Raw genomic sequence first — 26,726 nt, 5'->3', positions numbered from 1 at the left:
CGTAACAGTGTTAAAGTTTGTTTTATACGGCTACCGTCAGTGTAAGCTGTGTGGCTGATGAGTAAGTATGCTTTGCTGTCTCCTACGTGTGCAAGTAAAAGCTACATACAACATGTGGCCGGGCTGGCACGCTGTTTGTAAATGCTATAGAGGACAATTACTGCAGTGCAATTAGGGCACGCCCTTAATTTAGTAATTAGAGTGAAAATAGGATTATATTTGCCCTGGGAGTTATCTAGGAGAGGCACTGAGATCCATAAGTCTCCTGGGAAAATCGGGGGGGTCGGCAAGTATGCAGCTGAGCTGCATCAGAGTGGTCAAAGAGCCGCATGCGGCTCCGGAGCCGCGGGTTGCCGACCCCTGATTTAGGGGAACTGCACTTTTTTAAATTTTATTTTGCCTACTGTTCACAATTATAATGAAAGATAGGAAGACAAAAGGAGTTTTTTTTGTTGTTGTTGCTTTCTAACATGTAAAAATCGGCTCGTTTTTGGTGGCTAGCAATGCGGCTAATGTGAGCAATCAATTCTACCTCTAAATCACTTTAAAAATGCTTTCAAAAACCGGCAACAATACTTGATTTATGTTTCGTATCCTGTATAATAACCAAGCTGTAGCAACCTTGTTATTGTAAGCACAAACACTGAACTCTTTTTCTAGCGTTTTAACACATCGACATACTACGGTATTAGCCGTAAAAGCTAGCTACAAAAAGAGATAAGCTAGCTTCTACGTCAACACGAAACTCGTTTTGAGTTTGTAATGCACAACACTGCAATAGAACACCAATCTGTACTGAGTGAACAACATGAACGATCCAATTACAGTAGCTGTAAAGTATTAGCCCACATTTCATGTTTTGTTTGTACACAGCTAGTTGGACAGTGTATGCTGTCTGTCATGATACACGCATGACATGCTGCATGTATAATCATCAATATAAAGTGTGACTCACCCGATAGACAGTTGTCTGTTTGGTCCAGCTGGCCGGAAAAGTTTTTTCCGACGTTTTTGGGTAAGCACGCCATTTATGTCAAAATAGAATGGCTTCAAATTCCGCATTTTGCAGTTTCGAGTCACTTTCCCCTCACTCTCTTGGCTTCCGTCTGCTCCGTCACTTTCACCTCACTCTCTTGGCTTCCGTCTGCTCCAACGTCTTACTCTTTGTTTGTGCTGGCTTCTAGAAGCAGTAGTTCATCCTCCGTATATTCAGCTTCAAAAAGATAAGGTTGTGAATCCTCATTTGTCCAAAAATAGTCGTCTTTGTTGTTTGTTACCGTGTCTGTCATTATTAGGATACACACACGCCTTGTTTACGGAAGTAGGATAGACATTTGTTGCCAGAAGTCGGAAGTGCACTGCTATAGAAGCAAAAATAAATGAGCCTAGAACTAGTTCGACAATGCTTAAAATGACAAAAATACGGTAAATATTGAACATATTACATATTGTTATGAATGTGTCTGTTACTACGTTGCATATAGATTTGCTGTGTGTATATAAAACGTTGATTACTACGTTGCATATAGATTTGCTGTGTGTATATAAAACGTTGATGGAGGGTTTTGAGGTTGTTTTAGTTGGCTTTAAAGACTATTACGGTGACTCCCATTAACTGCATCTTCCAAGCATTTTTCATCATCTTTAAAAAAAAAAAAAGACGTGTTCTTGTCTCTCATAACGATTGTGAACCATAGGCAAAATTCAAAAAAAAAGTGCAGATCCCTTTAAGCTGTCCAATAGGTTTGAGGTCTTAAAACTATTTCAGTTGAAACAGCTTTTTCTCTCTTGTGGGAACACAGCAGTGGAACAATATTCACAGATATTTGTTTAATATATATTTAACTCTTGGTGCTATACATTGTGGTCATTTTAGTTTAAGGTTGTAGTTTGCTCTGCTAACAATGAAAATGAATTCCTTATATTTTGTGTTATGTCTCATGTAGGGCTGCAGCTATCAAGGTGTAGTAATCAAGTAATCTATCAATTTATGGCGGAAATATTTTTAAAATAATCTTACCTTCTTTCATACTTCATCCAAACGTGCTGTTTGGAATTGGCACAACTTGTGACGTTTTTCCAACATGTGACGTAAGCGGATATCGCCGTATGTGGAATAGGTTTACCCGAAGAGCTTTGTGCGAGTCTGCCATTGTAGTCAACAAGTACGTTCTTTTTCTCTATCCTCTTTTTGTGGGGCAGACTGGCTCGTACATGAATATGCATCCTCCGCTGTTGCCATTTTTAATGCAAAGTAGTGTATAGTTCAAAGTTATGTATGTTCGTAGACGCCATATGGAAGAGCTAAAAATGACGCGGAGAAGACGCAGTTGTAGTGGAGGCGTGTAATTAAGACCGACTACAAAACGGCCTAACCTCAAGAGACAGTCAGAAAGCGACTTGAAGATGGTAGAAAAAAATCCTATTATGACCCCTGTAACGGATAATTTCAATTGTATGATTATATGATTAATGCTGAAATGTTAATATTCATTTTTGGTAATATGTACTCATTTATTAGACTTATAAACAGCGATGTACATCATTAAGAATTTATTCATACGATACCCTTATCGATATAAGTAAGAAATGCATTTTAATTAGCAATTTATATTAGTCCCAGAGGTTGAACACCTCCAACGTGATGTACTGTAACATCTCAGAGCAGGGAAGTCTTATCATTTTTTTATAAGTCTTAAATAAGTCAACTATGTGTGCAGTGCAAGGTGAAATGCAGTTATGTCATCTTGTAAAGACCATACAGATCCATCACTCTATTCATTACAATTACTCTCAGCTGGAAATAATTTTTATTTATGGCATGCATGTGCAAAACACAGACCTGAAGCATGATATATCATATCAAATATATCATATAATAATACAGTTAATTTGAGTATGTGTTTTGTAACAATAGGAATTATAATTTGTGTTTGTGTTGCATACAGACGGTATTTGAGTGACGGACCAGACATATTGTGTTGACAGCTACCGATCCATGTGTGTGTGGTGTTTATTATATAAATAAAAAGACTCAGTGAGCAAATGTAATGCTCAATCGTCCAGTTTGTAGTCAAGTGACAGAAGGAACTGGAACACATTTAAGCAAGATGTCTTTTAATGACACACAAATGCGGCACAATAGAGTGACGTGAAACGATAAGCAGAGACCTGTCAGTCACAGTGGATGTTCTCTTGCTTCAAAGCAACTTTATGTATCATTATAATATACTGTACCTCAATTTTTCATATTTTTAAATGTGGATTAATATTAGTATAAAATAATAAATAAAACACTGTCGCTACTCGTGAGTAAAGAGGGTTCACTTCAAACTGACATGGCGTGCCCGACTTTGAGAACCTTTTAAGGAAGAAATATTGTTTATTACATACTTTTGTGTGGTGTTTCTTCTTTATTTGTCATTATTCCAAGCTGACTTAAATGTATAGCAGCGGCAGCTGAACTGAATGTGACAGTGTGTCATAATTACGTTTGTCAGCTTGAACAAAAAATACAGAGTGCAGTGTCGTTAGCAGGCATGTTATTTTTCCGTCTATATTCGGAAATCCGTTTTATCTCTGTAAAAATATAAAAAATATTTTCCCTTTTTCTTCGTTTTTTCCCGACCTACACTACCGTTCAAAAGTTTGGGGTCACCCAAACAATTTTGTGGAATAGCCTTAATTTCTAAGAACAAGAATAGACTGTCGAGTTTCAGATTAAAGTTCTCTTTTTCTGGCCATTTTGAGCGTTTAATTGACCCCACAAATGTGATGCTCCAGAAACTCAATCTGCTCAAAGTAAGGTCAGTTTTGTAGCTTCTGTAACGAGCTAAACTGTTTTCAGTTGTGTGAACATGATTGCACAAGGGTTTTCTAATCATCAATTAGCCTTCTGAGCCAATGAGCAAACACATTGTACCATTAGAACACTGGAGTGATAGTTGCTGGAAATGGGCCTCTATACACCTATGTAGCTATTGCACCAAAAACCAGACATTTGCAGCTAGAATAGTCATTTACCACATTAGCAATGTATAGAGTGTATTTCTTTAAAGTTAAGACTAGTTTAAAGTTATCTTCTTTGAAAAGTACAGTGCTTCTCCTTCAAAAATAAGGACATTTCAATGTGACACCAAACTTTTGAACGGTAGTGTACAATGTGTGTTAAAATCTTGATCCGTCTCTTTGCCATACCTGCCAACAACTACGGTTTTTCCCGTAATGAGTACAGTTTTTGATAATCCAGAGGTAAGAACTACGGTTTTCCATTAAAAATTATTAATTTAAAAATCGAAGCTACATAGTGTAGCAACTCCACGGGCAGGGGACAAAATATACGGGAAACATCAATGATGATTGGTTGGTTTACGTTTAAGAAAGTCCATGATTGGTTGGTTGGTTTACTATGATGAGTCATGATTGGTTAAGATAAGGGAAAAACATTACAGACATTACTGGTCATTGAACCAGGAAGGGAAATCACAACAGACACACATCCCGAATGACGACGAGAGAGTCTGAGAAGAGAAGAGGGATTATTCAAGCGGTCAATGTATATATTAAAAAAAAACTAGTGGAAGATGGCAGACCGATGTAGACGACGTCCAGGAAACCCACAATGCGTCTACTTGGCCACATTTGGACAAATGTTATGCGTCTGCATAAAACAATGTCCAACACATTAAATTGAGTTGTTTACTATGTAAACCCAAATCAAAACTGCCCTCGACATGAAGACGTGGAATACACATGAAAGAACATACATGATTGTGGCAGACATGTGATGACCTCTGCTACAGTATAGCCTGTCTAAATGCTAAAAGTAATTTTCTTTGGTGTTTTAGAACAAGACAGTAACTGACATTTTTATTTCTACTGTTTATATTTTGACATTGAATAGTTGAATCGACAGCACGGTGACACAGGGGTTAGTGCGTGTGCCTCACAATAAGAAAGCCCTGGGTTTAATCCCAGGCTCTGGGTCTTTCTGTGTGGAGTTTGCATGTTCTCCCCGTGACTGCGTGGGTTCCCACCTCCAAAGACATGCACCTAGGGATAGGTTGATTGGCAACATAAATTGGCCCTAGTGTGTGAATGCGAGTGTGAATGTTGTCTGTCTATCTGTGTTGGCCCTGTGATGAGGTGGCCACTTGTCCAGGGTGTACCCCGCCTTCCGCCCGAATGCAGCTGGGATAGGCTCCAGCACCGCCCGCCACCACGGGACAAGCGGTAGAAAATGTATGAATCATTTTGAAACATAAACAACATGTTAGATAGCGAGATGGCGCCAGTCTGTGAGTTTCAGCTGTCAAGCACATTTTTTGATTACCGTATTATCCGCACTATAAGGCGCACCTAAAATCCTCCAATTTTCTCAAAAGCTGACAGTGCACCTTACAATCCGGTGCGCCTTATATATGAACAAAGTTTTAAAATAGGCCATTCATTGAAGGTGCGTCTTATAATCCGGTGCACCTTATAGTGCGGAAAATACAGTATTTAAATTTGTAATAGTAATACTAACCGTCGGGAGCTTTTCCAGGCTTATCATTATTAGCTTTCCCTCGTACTTTGCTCTCTTCCCCTCTTTTTTCTACTGTTGCTTTTCTTTGCGACATCTCTCCCTATCCACTGTTCCCACCACACACACACACACACACACACACAGGCCACAGCACCTGACAAGCACGGCCGTCATTTGGTAGCAAAGTCGTGCGAAAACGATGTCCGAGTTTTTTAGTTCCTGGCACTCCATACAGTCATTTTCATCAAATAATCGAAGCAAAAAATAAATGTCAATGCTTTTTTCTAATCGATTCAAACGATTAATCTAATGTGGCTAATTCACAGTCAGAATAACGATAATTAAACATGAAACCCTTGCCTTTAATCTAGAAGAAGTTTGTTACTGCATGATTCACTGACTCGTTCAGATTGACCACTGACCCTTATTTCCACTCCTTCATTCAGCTTTGCCATGGATGTTTCATAATCCGCTCCAATTGTCAACAATGCCATAGAAGTGACCATGCTGACAGAAAACAGTATCTGTTGGCATCATTAAAAAAGTGCCTGTTTAAATTCTAGTGGTGTTTTTTGTAGGCTTAGCTTCAAGTGCAATAAATTGTTTCCTTAAGCTTCCGAACCCCTGGTCATAATAAAATGTAATGTTGGTAGATTATAAAAAGACACATTAAATTTACAACAGCCCACATTGATAGAATTGTGGTTTTCACTATAACGCTTGTTGCTTCAGAGGCTTTACAACAGATCTATTTTCACATTTAGCTTGTTTGCTATTTTATGACCTTAAATGCCTTAGTGGCATTTACCATATAAATCCTCCTTTCAGCTTCAAACGCTATTTTATGACCATGCCTTAGTGGCATTTACCATATAAATCCTCCTTTCAGCTTCAAACGCTAACCCCCTCCAAATACCATCGTAGTTGCAACCTGTGTCTAGTCTTTTATATTCATGTTGATAGTAAGAACATTTATTTAAAATCAGACAGTTTCGTCCGGTACTTTGTTGCGTAAAGACCTACAATCTAAGAATTTGTTTCTTTTTTGTTCCACAGGTGTTTGAGATTGTGGAGCGAGTAGAGGAGTTGCGGAAGAAATGGCCGGTAGCTTGGGGCAAGCTGGACGAGGGTAGCATCGGAGTGGTTTCGCCATATTCTGACCAGGTCTTTCGCATTCGTGCTGAGCTCAGAAAGAAGAGAATGCATGAGGTCAGCGTGGAGAGAGTACTCAATGTACAGGGTGAGTGAAAGCCTTCTATCACGGTATTTTGTGTGGTAACACATAGTATGGGGAACATATTCTAAGTAACAAAGACTTAATTTAGAGTTATTTGGACACTAGGGTCAGGGGCGCCGAAAAGGGGGGGTAAAGGAGACGGATTCTAGGTGCCCATGATGGAGGGGGGCCCAGAGAGGCCCCTAATGATGATGAAATTATAATACAGGGGGCCCTGTTAAGATTATTTTCATGGGGCCCAAAATCCCTAGCGGCGCCCCTGACTAGGGGAACATATGGGGGTTAGGGTTACTAATAAGCAATAATTCTGAGGTTAGACTCTTAGTTAATGGCTTACTGGTTGTATAATAAGGCCATGCAGAAGAAGGCATTAATAAGTACTTAATAATGACTAATTAAGAGCCAATATGTTACTAATTTGCATGTTAATAAGCAACTAATTTTTGGTGAATATGTTCCCCATACTAAAGTGTTACCTTTTGTGTTAAATATAAGCTATAGTACTCACTTACCTCTGTCTTGTTGAATTTAAATGTGATTGTATCAATATGATGGTTGTTGCCATTTAAAATGATCGTCTTGTTGGTATGGTATGATTTTTAGTCTGTTTTTGCCAAGACTGCTAATTACTTGTGCACTGACAAGATTTCTTACTGTCACAAGTTGTAATGGTCATTAAGTAAAAGCCACAAACAAACTTACATCCCAAAGGCCTTTGTTAATATATATTGATAAAGGTTTACCTATCCCCACTTTCAGTTTGTGAGAAAGAACTGCATATTGCATTTCCCACTGCACTTACCAGTGGTCACATTGACCTTCATCAATTCTCATTATAAGCAGAATAAGAGATTCAGACAGTCTCTCCCCTGCACCTTCCACTTGCTTTCCACAAATCGCTGGCTCCCTTATTAATCACACTTGGACGCAGAGAAACAGACGGCACTCTAGTTTATGCCTGATTTTGAAATTTGTCATGCAAGGAGGAGTTTGTTTGTAAGATTCATCAGCAACCTCCAGAGCCAAATGTTTGATCACCATAGGCCGGGGCTATTCAACTACATAATGGAGAGGGCCGCAGAGTACACGGGCTTGGGCCAGACATCGCTTAGTAACGCTGTGTTGATAAGCGCTCTGTGAAATCAATGCACTCTAGAAAGAAATTGTAGTAATGCTTATAATAAGCAAAATACTGTAAATATTACTGTATTTTCAAGACTATAAAGCCGCACCCAATAAATTTTAGGGAGAAAAAATGTTTTTCCATATATTAGCCGCACCAAACTGTAAGCCTTAGATATATACGTTGTTAAATGAATATATTTACAAAGAAAAATACATGTTTATTTACATACCTTAATTGTTTCTAAACGGTGTCTGTAATACGGCAGTAAAACAGATGTTCAAGCAAAACAGAAGTCATTGTCATGGACACACTAGCTGCGGAAGCTAGCTTTCCAATCGACTAAACAGAATCAATAACTCCACGGTTTACTGCGGAATTTGTAAAAGTGAAACAATACAAAAAGATTGCATTTGTGAGTTAATACTAACACAGACACTTGTAAACGTGTTAGCATATTTTTAGTTATATACTTACAACCTTTGCTTGGAGTAACGAATGAAGAATCCATACAAGTAGAAACAATACGGACGGCTAGAAGACGGAACGACACTTCGGTTGAAACCCCCCCCAAAAAAACACTACTGGAAGGACACTGCAGCACCTGCAGTAAGCGAACTTGCCCAAAAGATGGCACCATAGCACACCTTCTCAGTGTATTTGCTTGTTGTTGTTTTTTTAACTTTTTTATGGCGTCAGTGAAGAAAAGTCCAAAAATTAGCCGCACCGTCTTGTAAGTCACAAGGTTCAAAGGCCGTGTTTACACTGCACACACACATAATTTTTTTGCCCTCAAGTGACACAGATCAGATTTGTTTGCCAGTCTAAACGCGCTTAAGTGCTTCAAATCTGATCCTTTGGCATCAGATTCATAACCTGACTCTCGCCAGATCCTTGTAGTTTGCTGAGCTCCACACAATAATCTGGGAGTTCTCAATAGGAGATGTATTTCAGAAGGCGGGGCCTTGTAAAAACAAATGATTGTATGTGATTGGATAAGCCACTTGTCCGTTATCTTGAATGACGTGCTACTTCAACCACTCACAAAGTGGAAATCAACCCGTGACGCTGATGAGAGCGACGCTGGGAAATCCAAACCCGGTCGGAAGAAGAGCCAAAACATCCTTGCCACCAATAAATGCCTTCAAAACCGTTCTCTGTTCATCTTTTAAAGAATTAATATTCGATAGAGTTGACAAAACAGTTGCAATAGCAGAATCAATATCAGCACACAACTGCTCCATTGTTGTTTGAATCAAACAATCGCTTCAGCGCTACGTCACATCTATGAAATCCCGCTAGGCGATCCTGATTGGCTCATTATTTTTTGCTATTTAGTAGGAGTTTGCAATGCCTTCAAGCCCAGACCCTTGTGTGGAGCACAGTGAACTACAAGGGTCTGGCGAGAGTCAGGTTTTCAGATTCAGGCCACATCAGAAAGTAGTCCTGAATTTGATTGGAACCTAACCTTTTCAAATGTGACTTCAGTCTAAACGCAATGTGACACGAATGTGATTTTTTTAGTCAGCTTTGTCATGTGCGCCGGAAAGACTCTGTCGCCAGCGGAAATGGATATTTCATCACAACACCGCGTTTCGGTTTCTATTTAAGACGACCAAATTTTTGGTGCATCGCTTGTCAATAGTGCAGAGACTAGACGTATAAGATTTCATCGGATTTAGCGATTAATTTGTGACAGATTGTGACAGATTGTTTGGTAAACGTATAGCATGTTCTATATTTTATAGTTATTTGAATGACTCTTACCATAATATGTTACGTTAACATACCAGGCACGTTCTCAGTTGGTTATTTAGGCGTCGTATAACGTACACTTATTCAGCCTGTTGTTCACTATTCTTTCTTTATTTTAAATTGCCTTTCAAATGTCTATTCTTGGTGTTGGGTTTTATCAAATAAATTTCCCCAAAAAATGCAACTTATACTCCAGTGCGACTTATATATGTTTTTTCCCTTCTTTATTATGCATTTTCGGCCGGTGCGACTTATACTCCAGAGCGACTTATACTCCGAAAAATACGGTACATCCATTCATACATTATATTACTTTCATTTACATAACTGTTTTTAACTTTTTTTTTTAACTGTTTTTAACTTTTTAACTGCTTTTTATCTAACAAATTATTCTTAAGATAATTTGTATTTGCTTTTTCAATGTGTATTTTACCTCTGTTTGAAATTTTATTTTTTAGTCTGTCCTTTGCCTGTATTTTTTTGTGGTTTACAGCCCTTTGTACTTCAACTGTGGTTGTTTTTAAAGGGCTTTATAAATAAAGTTGGTATGGTATGGTATACACGTAAAAAAAACACTATTTTTTAAGGTGTTGCGATTTTTTATTTATTTTGTAGTAGTAGCGACCTCCTCCCGGTCAACTTCCTTTGGTTTTCACTTTATCGAAGTGCGCATGCAAGTGACGTCGAGGCCAAGTTGGGACCACATGTGCACTTACACTGGAGTCAGATAAAAATCACATTTTACTTGCAGTGTAAACAGTCAAGCTCGAAAAAAATCAGATTTGGGCCACTTTGGCCTGCAGTGTAAACGTAGTCAAAAGTGTAGTAAAGTAGCGGCTTATATCCTGGAAGTTATGGTGTTATCATGAACATGCTTGTTGCTTCATTACATACAGTACATGCTTACAACATGTGTGTAAAACAGTGTTGGTGGTTTTTAGATGTTTTTAGAGTGCTTTATTGGCAAACTAGATCATAACCCCAGCACCTGCATTGTTAGCTGCCTCTTACTATCAGGTGTCAACTGTTTAAAATTCACGTGTGTTATTGTCTGAAATAAGGTTCAATAAAAAATTTTAAAAATGCAGTTTCCCTTTAAAGCGTTCAGTTGATATTTATGACAAGCAGATTGTGAATGCAGGTTTTGCAGTTCCTTAAAATTGTAATTAATTATTTAGCATCAGAAAAGAAACTACAGAAAACTTGATTTTAAATGTTATAGCAACGACAGGTAAATGTGTCTGTGATAATTTCTCAACAAGGATCTTACATTTTTGAAGGAGGTCTGATATACTCAACCAAAGCACCTTCTTACAGGTAAGCAGTTCAGAGTGCTGTTTCTGAGCACGGTGCGGACGCGGCATACTTGCAAGCACAAGCAGACAGCCATCAAGAGGAAAGAGCAGCTAGTGGAGGACTCCACGGAGGACCTGGACTATGGATTTTTGTCCAACTACAAGCTGCTTAACACAGCCATCACAAGAGCTCAGTCGCTGGTTGCAGTGGTGGGCGACCCAATTGCACTGTGCTCTGTGGGACGCTGCAGGTAAATACAGGCTTGGGCTGTCTCGTTTTTTTCCACTTTTGACACAGTACTGATATAGCACCCTTGATTAGCAGATATTAATTATATCTCTCTCCCGATCTCTCTCTATTTCTCTATATGTATGTGTCGATCTCTAGCTCTCTCTATTTTTCTCTCTCTCGCTATTTCCATCTCCCTCTATCTCTATTTGTCTCTAGCACTATCTCATTTTCCTCTTTGATCTTTCTCTCTATTTCTCTCTTTACCTCGCTCTCTATATATATCTCTTTATCTCTCTATTACTCTCTCTATTCCGCTCTCTGTATTTTGTTCCATCGCTCTATTTCTATTTATCTCCCTATCTCTATATATATGAATAAATTATTTTTTACATGCATTTAAAAAAAAAATATTGTATGGATTTGATTGAAGCCAGCTTTTTTAAAAACACATGTATGAACATTATTTTTTACTTTTTAAAGGTGGGACCCAACCCAGTTATTATTCACTTAAAGTTGATTATACATCCGTCAAGAGTCCCTTTACTTTAGAGTGTAGAGATTAGTTGGCTGCTACACATAAATTATCATCAATGGATCCATCCATTCATTTCTACCGCGTGTCCCTTTCAGGGTGGCAGGGAGTGCTGGAGCCTATCCCAGCTGCACTCGGGCAGAAGGCGGGGTACACCAGTCGCCAGCTCATCGCACATTCACACTCCCATTCACTGTTGCTAATACAAATCACAATATATTATTATTATTATGAATATATTATTAGTGCATATCTTAGGAGTTAAGTATCCCCCTTTCTTTAAAAAGTAGTGACACTTGTGTTTCCAGTTTTAATCAAGGGTACTTGAATGCACTACGTACATAACATTCTCCGATACTGCCACATATAGATATTTTATACTTTTATATTTCATTTGATTCAAGCAACCTATTATTGAACATACATGGCTCTATATAGTATTTATGATGGGTTTTTTTTTTTTAAATGACAAAAATAATGTCCAAACTTTACAAAAGTCCAAGGCCCCATGTCCTTAAACGAGTTGCTGCAGCCAGCCTTAATGGATTGCAGCAACTTGATTTTTTATTTATTTATTTAGATTTGCACGTCATGCAAATTACGTTTGCAAAAAACGAGACAGTTTATCATGGTCTCGCGCATGGGTTTGACATGTTTGCCTCTTTCGAGATCGACTGGTTGGCGACCCCTGCTTAAGAACTTATAAACTTTGTAGTATAGATGACAAATAATTTCTAATAGTACATGCCATTAATAACCCATCCATCCATCCATTTTCTACCGCTTGTCACGGGGGGTCGCTGGAGCCTATCTCAGCTGCATTCGGGCGGAAGGCGGGGTACACCCTGGACAAGTCGCCACCCCATCACAGGGCCAACACAGATAGACAGACAACATCCACACTCACATTCACACTAGGGATGTCGAGTGGATCTAGTTAATAGTGTGAGAGTCCAGTCCATAGTGGGGCCAGCAGGGGATCATCTTGAATGTAGACAAGTCAGCAGTGCAGAGACGTCCCCAACTGATGCACAGATGAGTGGTTGAGTGGTCCACCCCGGGTCCCGACTTTGAACAGCTAGCGCTTCATCTGTGGTCACCCACCTCTCCACGCAGGAGAGAGGGGCAGAGCAGAAAAGACACGGCAGATCAACTGGTCTAAAAGGGGGGGTCTATCTAAAGTCAAGAGTATACAAATGAGTTTTAAGATGGGACTTAAATGCTTCTGAGGTAGTATCTCTGTTACCGGGAGGGCATTCCAGAGTACTGGAGCCTGAATAGAAAACGCTCTATAGCCCGCAGCCTTTTTTTGGGCTCTCGGAATAACCAATTTCAGTTTTACAATACTATAATATAAAACAAGCTGTGGGCCTGATGATAGCTTTGTGCCGCACTTTGGACACCACTGGTTTATAGTGTTTCTTTTAATGTAAGTGAAACCGGAAGTATAAGTAATTAATTTGTTTAATACAGTAAAGTTCCTTATTACCTGAAGTGCATTGTTGTTATTTCAAGCTTATGTTCTCATCTCTACTGAACAATGGCATACTGCTGTCGTCATCTTCTGCACTCGTCTTCCTCAATCAATCAATCAATCAATCAATGTTTACTTATAAAGCCCTAAATCACGAGTGTCTCAAAGGGCTGCACAAACCACGACGACATCCTCGGCTCAGATCCCACATCAGGGCAAGGAAAAACTCAAAAACCAATGGGTTAACAATGAGAAACCTTCCTCCGTTCACGACTTCATGTATTCCGTGGGAGGTGACGTGTTCAAAACAGATGCAGAGATGCAGGCGGGGTGATTTGCGGGCGTCCGGAATAACCTCTTCACACCATCGACATGACACAACCTCAACAGGCTCGACACTGGCTGTCAAGACCTCGATCGGCAGTCTTGTGTGTTTCGTATGACTAAATATCTGCATCCACACCGATGCTTCACGTTTTAGTCCGCTTTTAGGCAGACCACTTCCTGTCCATCACTTGAAAGTGCACAGGGTAGGAAATCAGTACGCTGCGGTATCTAAAAGAACAGTAGTGGCTATGATCACATGGGCTCTGCATGATGCCGGCAATCGCTGCTGGATAGAATTGCAGTGTAATGCGAATACCACTGAAGTTGTTGTTTTCCTCTGTTTTCAGAAAGTTCTGGGAGCATTTTGTGTCCATCTGTCATGAAAACGAAAGCCTCCATGGCATCACCTTCGAGCAGATTAAGGCTCAGCTCGAAGCCCTGGAGCTAAAGAAGACCTATGTTCTCAACCCTCTGGCGCCAGAATTTATCCCTCGTGCCCTCAGGCTACTGCAAGGCCACCAGTCTTCTTCACAGGCACTGCATCCCCACCACCATCATCCTCATCCTCAACATGTGCAGGCCACTTCTGCAAAGCAGGCACAACAGCAACAGTCACCTCCTAAGGTAAGGTTTACTGCTGGAGTAACAACAATCAAGAAAGGGTCACTTAAATATAGCTTTTCCTCACAAACCCATATTGGATACTGCTTTAGTAGAAACACGACTTTGAGCTGTAGAAAATATGCATAAAGGATAAAGTAGTGGATATTTAAAGAGCTCATTTGCCGTGTCGAAGAACTGCTGAGTTATCGCTGGGGAAAAAGTAAAGAGATTGTTCTGAATAACCTGAGAGCTGTTTAAAAGGAGTGACATAATAAAAGGCTTTCACATAGAGGCACAACAGGTAGCGATGCCCTGATCGATCGGCCATTGATTGAAATTTGTATTAGTGGATTGCACAGTACAGTACATATTCCGTATAAACCACTTATTCGGGTAACACCCGAATAAGTTTTTCAACTTGTTAATCATGGTACAAATATATACTATCAGCACAATACAGTCATCACACAAGTGAATCCTCAGAATCAGAATAGTTCAGAGTATATACATTGAATTATTTACATTCCGGGGGGTGGGATGTGGAGGGGGTTGGGGCGGGGGGGTTAGGTTGGGTTGCTATCAGCATATTTCAGTCATCAACAATTATAAGACCTCAATGAATAATAAAAACTATGGACCCAGATTTCCCTCGCCCGGACGCGGGTCACCTGGGTCCCCCTCTGGAGCCAGGCCCGGAGGTGGGGCACGATGGCGAGCGCCTGGTGGCCTGTCCCCATGGGGCCCGGCCGGGCACAGCCCGAAGAGCTATGGGCTCACCACCCATAGCAGGGGTCATAAAGGGTGGGTGCTATGTGAGCTGGGCGGCAGCTGAAGGCAGGGCACTTGGCGGTCCGATCCTCGGCTACAGAAGCTAGCTCTTGGGACGTGGAACGTCACCTCGCTGGGGGGGAAGGAGCCTGAACTAGTGCGTGAGGTGGAGAAGTTCCGGCTAGATATAGTCAGACTCACTTCGACGCACAGCAAGGGCTCTTGAACCAGTTCTCTCGAGAGGGGCTGGACTCTTTTCCACTCTGGCGTTGCCGGCAGTGAGAGGCGACGGGCTGGGGTGGCAATTCTTGTTGCTCCCCGGCTCAGAGCCTGCATGTTGGAGTTCAACCCGGTGGACGAGAGGGTAGCTTCCCTCCGCCTTCGGGTGGGGGAACGGGTCCTGAATGTGGTTTGCGCTTCGCGACAAACCGCAGCTCAGAGTACCCACCCTTTTTGGATTCACTCGTGGGAGTACTTGAGAGTGCTCCCCCGGGTGATTCCCTCGTTCTACTGGGGGACTTCAACGCTCATGTTGGCAGCGACAGCGAAACCTGGAGAGGCGTGATTGGGAAGAATGGCCGTCCGGATCTGAACCCGAGCTGTGTTTTGTTATTGGAATTTTGTGCCCGTCACAGATTGTCCATAACGAACACCATGTTCAAACATAAGGGTGTCCATATGTGCACTTGGCACCAGGACACCCTAGGCCGCTGTTCCATGATCGACTTTGTAGTTGTGTCGTCGGATTTGCGGCCTCATGTTTTGGACACTCGGGTGAAGAGAGGGGCGGAGCTTTCTACCGATCACCACCTGGTGGTGAGTTGGCTGCGATGGTGGGGGAGGATGCCGGACAGACCTGGCAGGCTCAAACGCATTGTGAGGGTTTGCTGGGAACGTCTGGCAGAGTCTCCTGTCAGAGAGAGTTTCAATTTCCACCTCCGGAAGAACTTTGAACATGTCACGACGGAGGTGCTGGACATTGAGTCCGAATGGACCATGTTCCGCGCCTCTATTGTCGAGGCGGCTGATTGGAGCTGTGGCCGCAAGGTAGTTGGTGCCTGTCGTGGCGGTAATCCTAGAACCCGTTGGTGGACACCGGCGGTGAGGGATGCCGTCAAGCTGAAGAAGGAGTCCTATCGGGTTCTTTTGGCTCATAGGACTCCTGAGGCAGCGGACAGGTACCGACAGGCCAAGCGGTGTGCGGCTTCGGCGGTCGCGGAGGCAAAAACTCGGACATGGGAGGAGTTCGGGGAAGCCATGGAAAACGACTTCCGGACGGCTTCGAAGCGATTCTGGACCACCATCCGCCGCCTCAGGAAGGGCAAGCAGTGCACTATCAACACCGTGTATGGTGAGGATGGTGTTCTGCTGACCTCGACTGCGGATGTTGTGGATCGGTGGAGGGAATACTTCGAAGACCTCCTCAATCCCACCAACACGTCTTCCTATGAGGAAGCAGTGCCTGGGGAATATAAATAAATGATAAATGGGTTATACTTGTATAGCGCTTTTCGACCTTCAAGGTACTCAAAGCGCTTTGACAGTATTTCCACATTCACCCATTCACACACACATTCACACACTGATGGCGGGAGCTGCCATGCAAGGCGCTAACCAGCAGCCATCAGGAGCAAGGGTGAAGTGTCTTGCCCAAGGACACAACGGACGTGACTAGGATGGTAGAAGGTGGGGATTGAACCCCAGTAACCAGCAACCCTCCGATTGCTGGCACGGCCACTCTACCAACTTCGCCACGCCGCCCCGGAATCTGTGGCGTGCTCTCCTATTTCTGGGGCTGAGGTTGCTGAGGTAGTTAAAAAGCTCCTCGTGGCAAGGCCACGGGGGTGGATGATATCCGCCCGAAGTTCCTTAAGGCTCTGGATGCTGTGGGGCTGTCTTGGTTGACAAGACTCTGCAGCATCGCGTGGACATCGGGGGCGGTACCTCTGGATTGGCAGACTGGGGTGGTGGTTCCTCTCTTTAAGAAGGGGAACCGGAGGGTGTGTTCTAACTATCGTGGGATCACACTCCTCAGCCTTCCCGGTAAGGTCTATTCAGGTGTGCTGGAGAGGAGGCTACGCCGGATAGTCGAACCTCGGATTCAGGAGGAACAGTGTGGATTTCGTCCTGGTCGTGGAACTGTGGACCAGCTCTATACTCTCGGCAGGGTCCTTGAGGGTGCATGGGAGCTCAGACAGTATGGGGTATCGGACTGTCTGGTTGTGGCGGTCCGCTCCCTGTATGATCACTGCCAGAGTTTGGTCCGCATTGCCGGCAGTAAGTCGGACACGTTTCCAGTGAGGGTTGGACTCCGCCAAGGCTGCCCTTTGTCACCGATTCTGTTCATAACTTATGGACAGAATTTCTAGGCGCAGTCAAGGCGTTGAGGGGATCTGGTTTGGTGGCTGCAGGATTAGGTCTCTGCTTTTTGCAGATGATGTGGTCCTGATGGCTTCATCTGGCCAGGATCTTCAGCTCTCACTGGATCGGTTCGCAGCTGAGTGTGAAGCGACTGGGATGAGAATCAGCACCTCCAAGTCCATGGTTTTTGCCCGGAAAAGGGTGGAGTGCCATCTCCGGGTTGCGGAGGAGAACCTTCCCCAAGTTGAGGAGTTCAAGTACCTCGGAGTCTTGTTCACGAGTGAGGGAAGAGTGGATCGTGAGATCGACAGGCGGATCGGTGCCGCGTCTTCAGTAATGCGGAAGCTGTATCGATCCGTTGTGGTGAAGAAGGAGCTGAGCCGGAAGGCAAAGCTCTCAATTTACCGGTCCACCTACGTTCCCATCCTCACCTATGGTCATGAGCTTTGGGTTATGACCGAAAGGACAAGATCACGGGTATAAGCGGCCGAAATGAGGTGGCGGGGCTCTCCCTTAGAGATAGGGTGAGAAGCTCTGCCATCCGGGGGGAGCTCAAAGTAAAGCCGCTGCTCCTCCACATCGAGAGGAGCCAGATGAGGTGGTTCGGGCATCTGGTCAGGATGCCACTCGAACGCCTCCCTAGGGAGGTGTTTAGGGCACGTCCGACCGGTAGGAGGCCACGGGGAAGACCCAGGACACGTTGGGAAGACTGTCTCCCGGCTGGCCTGGGAACGCCTTGGGATCCCCCGGGAAGAGCTGGACGAAGTGGCTGGGGAGAGGGAGGTCTGGGTTTCCCTGCTTATGCTGCTGCCCCCGCGACACGACCTCGGATAAGCGGAAGAAGATGGATGGCTGGATGGAACAATTATATTATCTGAGAAATGGACATTGAAACAGTGTAGGTCTGACTTCATAGGATATGTACAGCGAGCAGTGAACATAGTGAGCTCAGAAAGCATAAGAACAAGAATATACATTTGATTAGTTACAATCCGGGGAGGTGGGATGTGGTGAGGGGAGGGTGTTTGTTTAGGGTTGTAGCTGCCTGGAGGTGTTCTTTTAGTGCGGTTTTGAAGGAGGATAGAGATGCATTTTCTTTTACACCTGTTGGGAGTTAATTAATTAAGGGAGTGCATTCCATATTGATGTGGCATAGAAAGAGAATGAGTTAAAACCTTTGTTATATGGGAATCTGGGTTTGACGTGGTTTGTGGAGCTCCCCCTGGTGTTGTGGTTATGGCGGTCATTTACGTTATGGAAGTAGTTTGCCATGTACTTCGGTATCAGGGAGGTGTAGCGAATTTCATAGACTAGGCTCAGTGCAATTTGTTTTACTCTGATCAGTATCGGTCCATTTCCATGAAAAAGAAAGTGGCTTTCAATGCCAATCACAAAAACATGTACATTGTTACATGTACATTGTTGGGCCCCTGGCTGACCGAGGTGGCTCGCCGCTAACTGTGTATGTCCATACACTGTGCAGAGCCGCTCCCTTCAGTTAATAATCCACACCTCCATTGTGGCAAATAAACTACATTTCTTTACAAGTATCATTATTACTGGAGGACAAGGCTAAATATGTTACACACCGAACAAGCAGAAGCAGACGAGAAAACATGCTAATCCCTAAACTAGCTGCTAAGCTAGCTTGAAACAACACAATAAATTGGGCTTAGTAGTTTTCACTTCCTCGTTTTTTTAAGTAAATATCAGAGAAATGGGATCCAAACAGAATTTGTTGAACGCCAGCCTCAGCCGCAGGTACTCGCTGTTACTCTTGCCAAGACGCCGCACTGAGTTGCAGGACAGGTAGACGATCAGCAGAAACTTGCTCGCTAGTTTGCATGGTTAGCCTCATCTAGCTTTGCTTACTTGTCGTCGGCTGCGTTCACTCTCCGAGCCACAGCGTTGACGGCTTTCTACTTTGCTGCTAATTGTATTTGGATGATTTAAAATCTGAACACTGTTTGTTCCAAACAAGTTGTAATTCTAGAGCATTTATTACTAGCCAGCGAGAAGGTTTATTTTTAAAGTGGCGGATATAAACAGAGATAACACCGGAAGAATACCCAAGGGGGTGTTGCCAAATGGGAAACGTTTTCCAAGTTATTTGCATGCATGTTATATAATTGTACATTACATTTTCAATGATAATAATGTTAGTAAATTTTCTACTGAAAAAAACTACAAATTCTGTGTTACATTACATGGGACATGTACAGTAAATGTAAAAAAGACAGCCAAAAGAGGTCATTAGATGAGAATACATCTAAAGGTAAAATACGGTGTAGAAATACACCAAATTGCCGGAAATGTAGTCTTGTTTTTCAAAATGTTCTTTCTAGGCTTGCTTGGCAGAACTTTGTGCTGATAGAAATTTTCTTTTTTTCGTCAGTTTTCCACCTGATTTTGCTAATTTTTACAAATTCAGGGGGTAAGTTTCTGGTTATTGGAGAAAAAAACCCCTCATTTAAATGAGTATTGGAAAGGTATTGCTGTGTAGTTATTGTATATTATTGAATTTGTTTTGCTCAATCGTTTGTAACAGTAGAGGGACATAGTTAAAATATTGTGTTGATATTGTGACACTGATCTCCTGTTTTTTTATTGTGATCAAAATTTAAAAGCAGTATCGTTCAGTGATCTTGAATATTTTGTATTGGTAAGGCTTGCACTGTGACCTTTTACAAATTGGGTAAGACCCATTATTTAGTACACTTTCCAGAACTGCAAATTCCTGAGTTACTGTTTACATCAGTAGCCAAAGGAGGAGCTTGTGTGACCTTTTATCTGTTTTTAAATGTTTATTATAATTCACTTATATGCCAAAATACGTGTCAACTTTACACATCTGTCAAAGCTGCGTGCCGGCCTGCTTTCGGTGCAATTAATTATTAGGCAGAGCGTTCCTGCGTCTGTCCTCCCTGCCCTGAGGTAAAGGTTAACAAAGTCCCCACAACTGCCAACCAGCTGCCTTCACCCATTGGGCTTCATGAGCCACAGCTCTGCAATATCAAATGGCTTTAGGTCAAGGTGTCCAAACTTTTTCCACTGAGGGCCGCACATGGAAATATTAAAGCATGTGGGGGTCATTTTGATATTTTTCATTTTCAAACCATAACAAAATATATGGATTTTTTTTTAACATTTAGGGCTCCCGGGAACCATAAAGGGTCTCAGTCATTAAAATGTTAAAAATAAGTCAAATTATTATTATTTGTTTTTATTTAACACTTACAGTAAATCTCTTTTAACTTCAGGTTGATATAAAGTTAAAAAAAAAAGTTTTATGCCTTTTCTGTCAAAGACAACTTTGTTTTTTATAGTAAAACTGAAATATGCAGTATTTAGTAATTAGAGCCCTAAAAGATAAATAAATGATAAATGGGTTATACTTGTATAGCGCTTTTCTACCTTCAAGGTACTCAAAGCGCTTTGACAGTATTTCCACATTCACCCATTCACACACACATTCACACACTGATGGCGGGAGCTGCCATGCAAGGCGCTAACCAGCAGCCATCAGGAGCAAGGGTGAAGTGTCTTGCCCAAGGACACAACGGACGTGACTAGGATGGTAGAAGGTGGGGATTGAACCCCAGTAACCAGCAACCCTCCGATTGCTGGCACGGCCACTCTACCGCCGTCGCCACGCCGTCCCCATCAATAATGCAGGACCCCATTGATTTTAAATATTTAATGTTTTTGAGTAGAGATGTCCGATAATATCGGCCGATGAATGCTTTAAAATGTAATATCGGAAAATTATCGGTATCGTTTTCAAAAAGTAAAATGAATGACTTTTTAAAACGCTGCTGTACGGAGTGGTACATATCCAGTAAAACACAGACTTAGGGCATACTTGCCAACCCTCCCGATTTTCCCGGGAGACTCCCGAATTTCAGTGCCCCTCCCGAAAATCTCCCGGGGCAACCATTCTCCCAAATTTCTCCCGATTTCCTCTAAGGCACTTGGCACTGCCTTTAGCGTCCTCTACAACCTGTCGTCACGTCCGCGTTTCCTTCATACAAACAGCGTCACATAATATATGCGGCTTTTACACACACATAAGTGAATGCAAGGCATAATTAGTCAACAGCCATACATTTCACACTGAGGGAAGTCGTATAAACAACTTTAACACTGTTACAAATATGCGCCACACTGTGAACCCACACCAAACAAGAATGACAAACACATTTCGGGAGAACATCCGCACCGTAACACAACATAAACACAACAGAACAAATACCCAGAACCCCTTGCAGCACTAACTCTTCCGGGACCCTACAATATACACCCCCCCCCCCCCCCCCACAGTACAGTACATATTCCGTACAATTGACCACTAAATGGTAACACCCGAATAAATTTTTCAACTTGTTTAAGTCGGGGTCCACGTTAATCAATGTATGGTTAAGTTACATTGTTTAATGCATCCAGCGGGGCATCACAACAATATTAGGCACAATAATGTGTTAATTCCACGACTGTATATATTGGTATCTGTTGATATCGGAATTGGTAATTAAGAGTTGGACAATATCGGAATATCGGCAAAAAAGCCATTATCGGACATCTCTATTTTTGAGTAATCACAGTGAAAATTTAAATAAAATCCCACTAAATATATTTGGGATCCAAAAGGTCCCCCACAGTTAAAATGATACAATTTTATTAGTTTTTTTTATGGCTGCTGGTTAGCGCCTTGCATGGCAGCTCCCGCCATCAGTGTGTGAATGTGTGTGTGAATGGGTGAATGTGGAAATACTGTCAAAGCGCTTTGAGTACCTTGAAGGTAGAAAAGCGCTATACAAGTATAACCCATTTATCATTTATCATTTTAACTTTCAACACTTAAGTTACGTTTGAACTATTATTCTGTTTGTTTTATGCTCTTTTGTCAAAGAAAACTTTGATGTTTTTATATGGCAACCACACAATATATGCAATATTTTTTCCACATAAAACATTTTAAAGTGAAATTTTTGAAGTAATTGGAGCCATGAATAAGTCAATAATTCATTATAACATAGATTTGTTTGTCTTTATTCTTTTTTTTAACAATGGCAAAAAAAAGAAAAATAAAGAAAGACAAAAGAAAAAAAAACAGCCTGCTTGGCAGCTTTGTGTCAACATTGCAAATTTTCTTGTTAGATTTCACCTCATTCCACGTTTTTAAATGTTTTTTATTTATTTTTGCAATACTATCAATTTTGCAATTTTTGCAGAATGTGTGGCGGGCCGGTAAACAATTAGCTGCGGGCCGCAAATGGCCCCTGGGCCGCGCTTTGGACACCCCTGCTTTAGGAAAACAAACCACATAAGCTCTGAAAATTGCAACAATCGAACGAACATATGTCAACTTCAGCAAATACGGCCACGATTGCTTACGTTATTGCCGAAAACAGTGAACTGACAATTGATAAGTTCAATTAACTTAATTTACTTTCAACATGGTGTCTGATGCTCTTATAAATCAGCTTCCTAATCTCTGGCATTGGCTGTATGTTTTTTTATAATAACAACCATGCTTTATTTTAAAATAAGAATGGTATTGTGAAGCTGATCCAAAAATGAAACATAAAGCATGCTGGAAAGTATGATGCCATATCTAAGCTATCTATTTGTGTATCTGGTTGCTGACAGCCTTGGACCGGTGGCAATGTAGTGATTTGACTGCCCCTCCATTCCAAATTAGCTTGAAAATAGTCCCAAGAGTAGGGAATAACATCTGTTTATTTTATAGATGTGTTTAGCTCGCGCTGACACCTATAACAATTGTGGCATATGTAGGACAGCCAGAACCCCTCTGCAGCTTTTCATGCTCCTATTTATTCCCCAAGCTGCGACACATAGCACAACCCAACCAAGATTTAAGCCAGTGTTCACCAACCATTTTAAGCCCAAGATCCCTGGTCTCAAACAAAAACCAAAGCAAGATCTACCCCTGCGCCAACTGTTTCTTGTAGCTTTATTTTTATTTTGTTTTTTAAAGACAAAGCTTTGTGTTATTATTGACTGATGTCATTTTTTTTTCATTGTGCTTCATGCTGATTTTTTTGGGGGTAATTTTTTTTGTAACGTTCCTAAGGCCAATGACAAACCAGTCTCAAGCCACAGATTGCCCGTGCAGTTTGCTAACTGTTTATGACCCCTACAGTCTTAGTACCGTAATATTGGTTCATCCTATGGTCACATATGGGACGCGAGTCAGCTTACGTCAGTGCTGGACGTAGTAAAATCATCTGTTCACCTGGCGGGTCTTTTTCCGTGTGATAGAGGATAAACAGGGAAGTCCTTTAGCTGCCGCCTTGTTTTTTCTCATGTGTTACTCCCTTTGCACATGTCAATGTTCAATCATCTATATATAAATCAACACAATATCAGTACTTTGGAGCAATGTTCACAGACTGTAGTATTTGGCTTGTTAGCTTCCCGTCGCATGCGAGCAATGATGGTCGTGGTTGAGGGAAGAGGATTTTTATGTTGGATGCTAGAAACCGGTGCACGTCGTGATGCGAGTTTGCGAGACGAGTGGCTGAAGGTTGCAGCCATTTTTGCGGCCGATGTCGACAGCGGCGGGATGAGAGGCTGAAGAGAGGCGAGGCGTGCGGGCGTGTTAAGGGGTTAAAATGAGTGCCTGTTGGTCACTCTCCAGGTGGGGGTGTCACTGATGTCATGATAATGATTATTATTTTTTTGAAATATTTTCGGGGTCGATCGGTAGGGTCCCAAAGATCGACTGGTCGATAGCGATTGACAGGTTGGTGACCCCTTCTTTAGGCTTTAAATCATTCTCTCTTCCTAATGATCATTTCTAAATCTTTCAGGGCAAACATGCGAACCAAACAGAACACCTTCCACCTGAAGGATATGGTGAGTGTTCATTTTGTTCAACTTATTTTTACAGCGAGTTCTTCTTTTGCTGCAGTGAAAATTATGAGTACTGCCAACATGTTAGTAGATCTACAGGAGAAAGTAAAAAAGATAGAATTTTGTTTAAAAAAACAGTAATTTCAATTAAACGAAACTACTATGTGATACAAACTCATGACGTACAAAGTGAAATATGGCACATTTTTGTTATAATTTTGATGATCATGGTTTACAGTTTTTGAAAACCCCCAATTTTCTGACATTTTCAATTTGAGGTTTTCATAAACTGTAAGCCACAATCATCAAACTTATATCAAAATAAGTCTTACAATATATTTTAAGTTGCATGGAATGAGTAAGTCACATATTAATTCCACCTTGTAAATCTAATTGCTGCTATACAAGCCATTTTTTTTAGATTTCACCTGTATGTTGCAGAGACATAGCAATGCAACAAAGCAATGCAGCCGATTATACATAACATTACATATATACAGAAGTGCCATTGATCCTAAAACCAGTCAGCTGATTCTAACAGCAGCTCAAAGCTACATTTAACCCTACAAAAAAGTGCCATTCACAATTTTATTTTAGGTGTGGTTTAGTTACGATGAAATCTCATGTGTTTGCTGTGACAGTGTGGTTCAAGTAAGAATGCTATAATCCAAACACTGTTGCGCACAAAACAAGCCGACCGAGACCGCTTCATGATGTGGTCTCAGTCCACTTGAAGTTGACTCGGATGAAATGTGGTGAGGTTCAGCGAAAAAAACTGCCTCTTGAGTTCTTAGGTACATGCTTGGGCCAGATCAGACTGTATAAAATGAGGCTGTGCACAGACCATCAGATCATTGCAAATGTTTGTTTTCCTTAATACTGCATCAAAAAAATATCAATATTCACAAAATCTCTGTAACACTTTAGGGTAGAACAAACATGTGACAAATGGCAGACATGCAATTCAGTCTGTTTGGCAATTTTAATCCCAAGGTAAGAAGTATTTGCTTCTCATTTCTCATTGCAGTCCAGCCCAGCCCAGCTGTTCTAATGGGAAACCCAATCCAGGCATTTACACCACCCGTGGGTGGTGCCTCAGCTGGCATTGGCAAGTCACCCAGTCCTGTTCAAAGGATAGACCCTCACACAGGCGCCAGCATCCTTTACGTTCCGGCGGTATATGGTGGAAATATGGTCATGCCCATGCCGCTGCCTGTAAGTTTTCTGCTTCTGTTGATACACCAGAAACATAATGACACATTCACATACAGTGGTACCTCAATTTACGGGCATATCATTCCATCCACGACTGAGCTCGTAACACAAAACCTTTGTAACTCAAATCGGCGGCCTTAATCTAGCCATGGCGTTGCGCCACGATCGTTTACATGTAGGGGAAATCCTGGCTTGACTGTACAGTTTGTTGGGTCACGACTACAACAAACTAAAACATGTCAAACACTACATCTGCAGCTTCTCCATATTTTTTATGCATACATTTCGGCCGTTAAGACGTTTGTGGCAGCATGCTGTGGACACTGGTTGACATGCATTTAATGGTTTGTTTTTCCGATTCGGTTATTTTGCTTCTACTCCTTTGCATTAAATGTCTCACTTCTGGTGGTTGGAGGGCAGGAATGTGTCAAATTAAAGCAAAACAAAAAGCAGAGAGACAGCTCGTACTACAAATTACTCGTACATTAAGGTGCCACTCTAAATGTTATCTAGAAGTTTGTTCTTTACAATCCAATGATCATTATTCACCACTGTGATTTGTATTCTTTGTAGTTGCCTTGGCCAGGTTACCAGAACCGCTTTGCTGTTGACCCACGTATCATGAGCCACCAAGCAGCCATGGCCTACAACTTCAACCTCTTGCAGGCCCAGAATCGAGGTTCCCCAATTCCTTGCAGTGGAGTGGCACAACCATCTCCCCTCGGAGTGGGCCAACCAAGCCCCGACACCGATCTACAATCAGACGCAATCAGAAACGGCATGCTTTGATTTTTATTTCTACTGCAAATAACCAGGAACAGGATAGGACAAGAAGATAACTGTACATGTCGTTGACTAATACAGGCAAATTAGAAGGATGTCCCAAGCCAGAGCCAAGTTGTCTTCACACACCAGAGAGAAAAAACACAGAAATGAAGGATAAACAGGTACGTACTTGATGGGTGAATGCATATAAATATTGGCATTACTATTTTTTTTTTTTAAACTTTTGTTGCATGTTTTCTACAGGGGGATTTTGACTCGGCTCAAAATCGAACTCCGGAATCACAGACTGATGGGATAGCTGGTTTTCCCAATGCACTGCTCCACCGAAAAGATCCCTCCGCCGCCCAGAGAACCCTCAACTACCACCTGGCACCACCCAACCCCGCTTTCCCCGCTCATCCTGTCAGCGGAAGAGCTCTCCCCCCTCAGTGTCCAGTCTCAAGGCTGCCTTATCGGGTCAACCAGCCTCAACATCCAGGGATGGTCCAGCAGAATCAACAGCTTAGTCCTGCCTTCCAAGGTGGAGGCCACAACGCATCTTTCTTCAGCGGTCAAATTGCCCCTCATAGAGCTGTCCAGTCGCCTACTTTAGATGGGGCGGAGTCTGGAGGAGTA

At 42.0% G+C, this 26,726-nt stretch overlaps 1 protein-coding gene across 3 annotated transcripts in view; it reads left to right on the top strand.

Moving 5' to 3' along the window:
- The window catches only part of helz (helicase with zinc finger), a 116,437-nt gene that overhangs the window by 75,920 nt on the left and 13,791 nt on the right, over nt 1-26,726 (top strand). For all 3 annotated transcript variants that reach the window (XM_062032874.1, XM_062032876.1, XM_062032875.1), the window contains exons 22-29: nt 6,584-6,767; nt 10,960-11,188; nt 13,850-14,126; nt 24,068-24,113; nt 25,138-25,325; nt 25,899-26,103; nt 26,190-26,272; nt 26,355-26,726. The exon at nt 26,355-26,726 is cut by the window's right edge and continues 133 nt beyond it. In XM_062032874.1, the coding sequence (XP_061888858.1) occupies nt 6,584-6,767; nt 10,960-11,188; nt 13,850-14,126; nt 24,068-24,113; nt 25,138-25,325; nt 25,899-26,103; nt 26,190-26,272; nt 26,355-26,726 (1,584 nt within the window). The remainder of the gene's footprint in view (nt 1-6,583; nt 6,768-10,959; nt 11,189-13,849; nt 14,127-24,067; nt 24,114-25,137; nt 25,326-25,898; nt 26,104-26,189; nt 26,273-26,354) is intronic.

Source organism: Entelurus aequoreus, linkage group LG22, assembly GCF_033978785.1.
Source record: "Entelurus aequoreus isolate RoL-2023_Sb linkage group LG22, RoL_Eaeq_v1.1, whole genome shotgun sequence".
NCBI classification, from domain to species: domain Eukaryota; kingdom Metazoa; phylum Chordata; class Actinopteri; order Syngnathiformes; family Syngnathidae; genus Entelurus; species Entelurus aequoreus.
The sequence above is the reverse complement of the archived record's forward strand: the minus strand, read 5'-3'. Positions and strand labels throughout refer to the sequence as shown.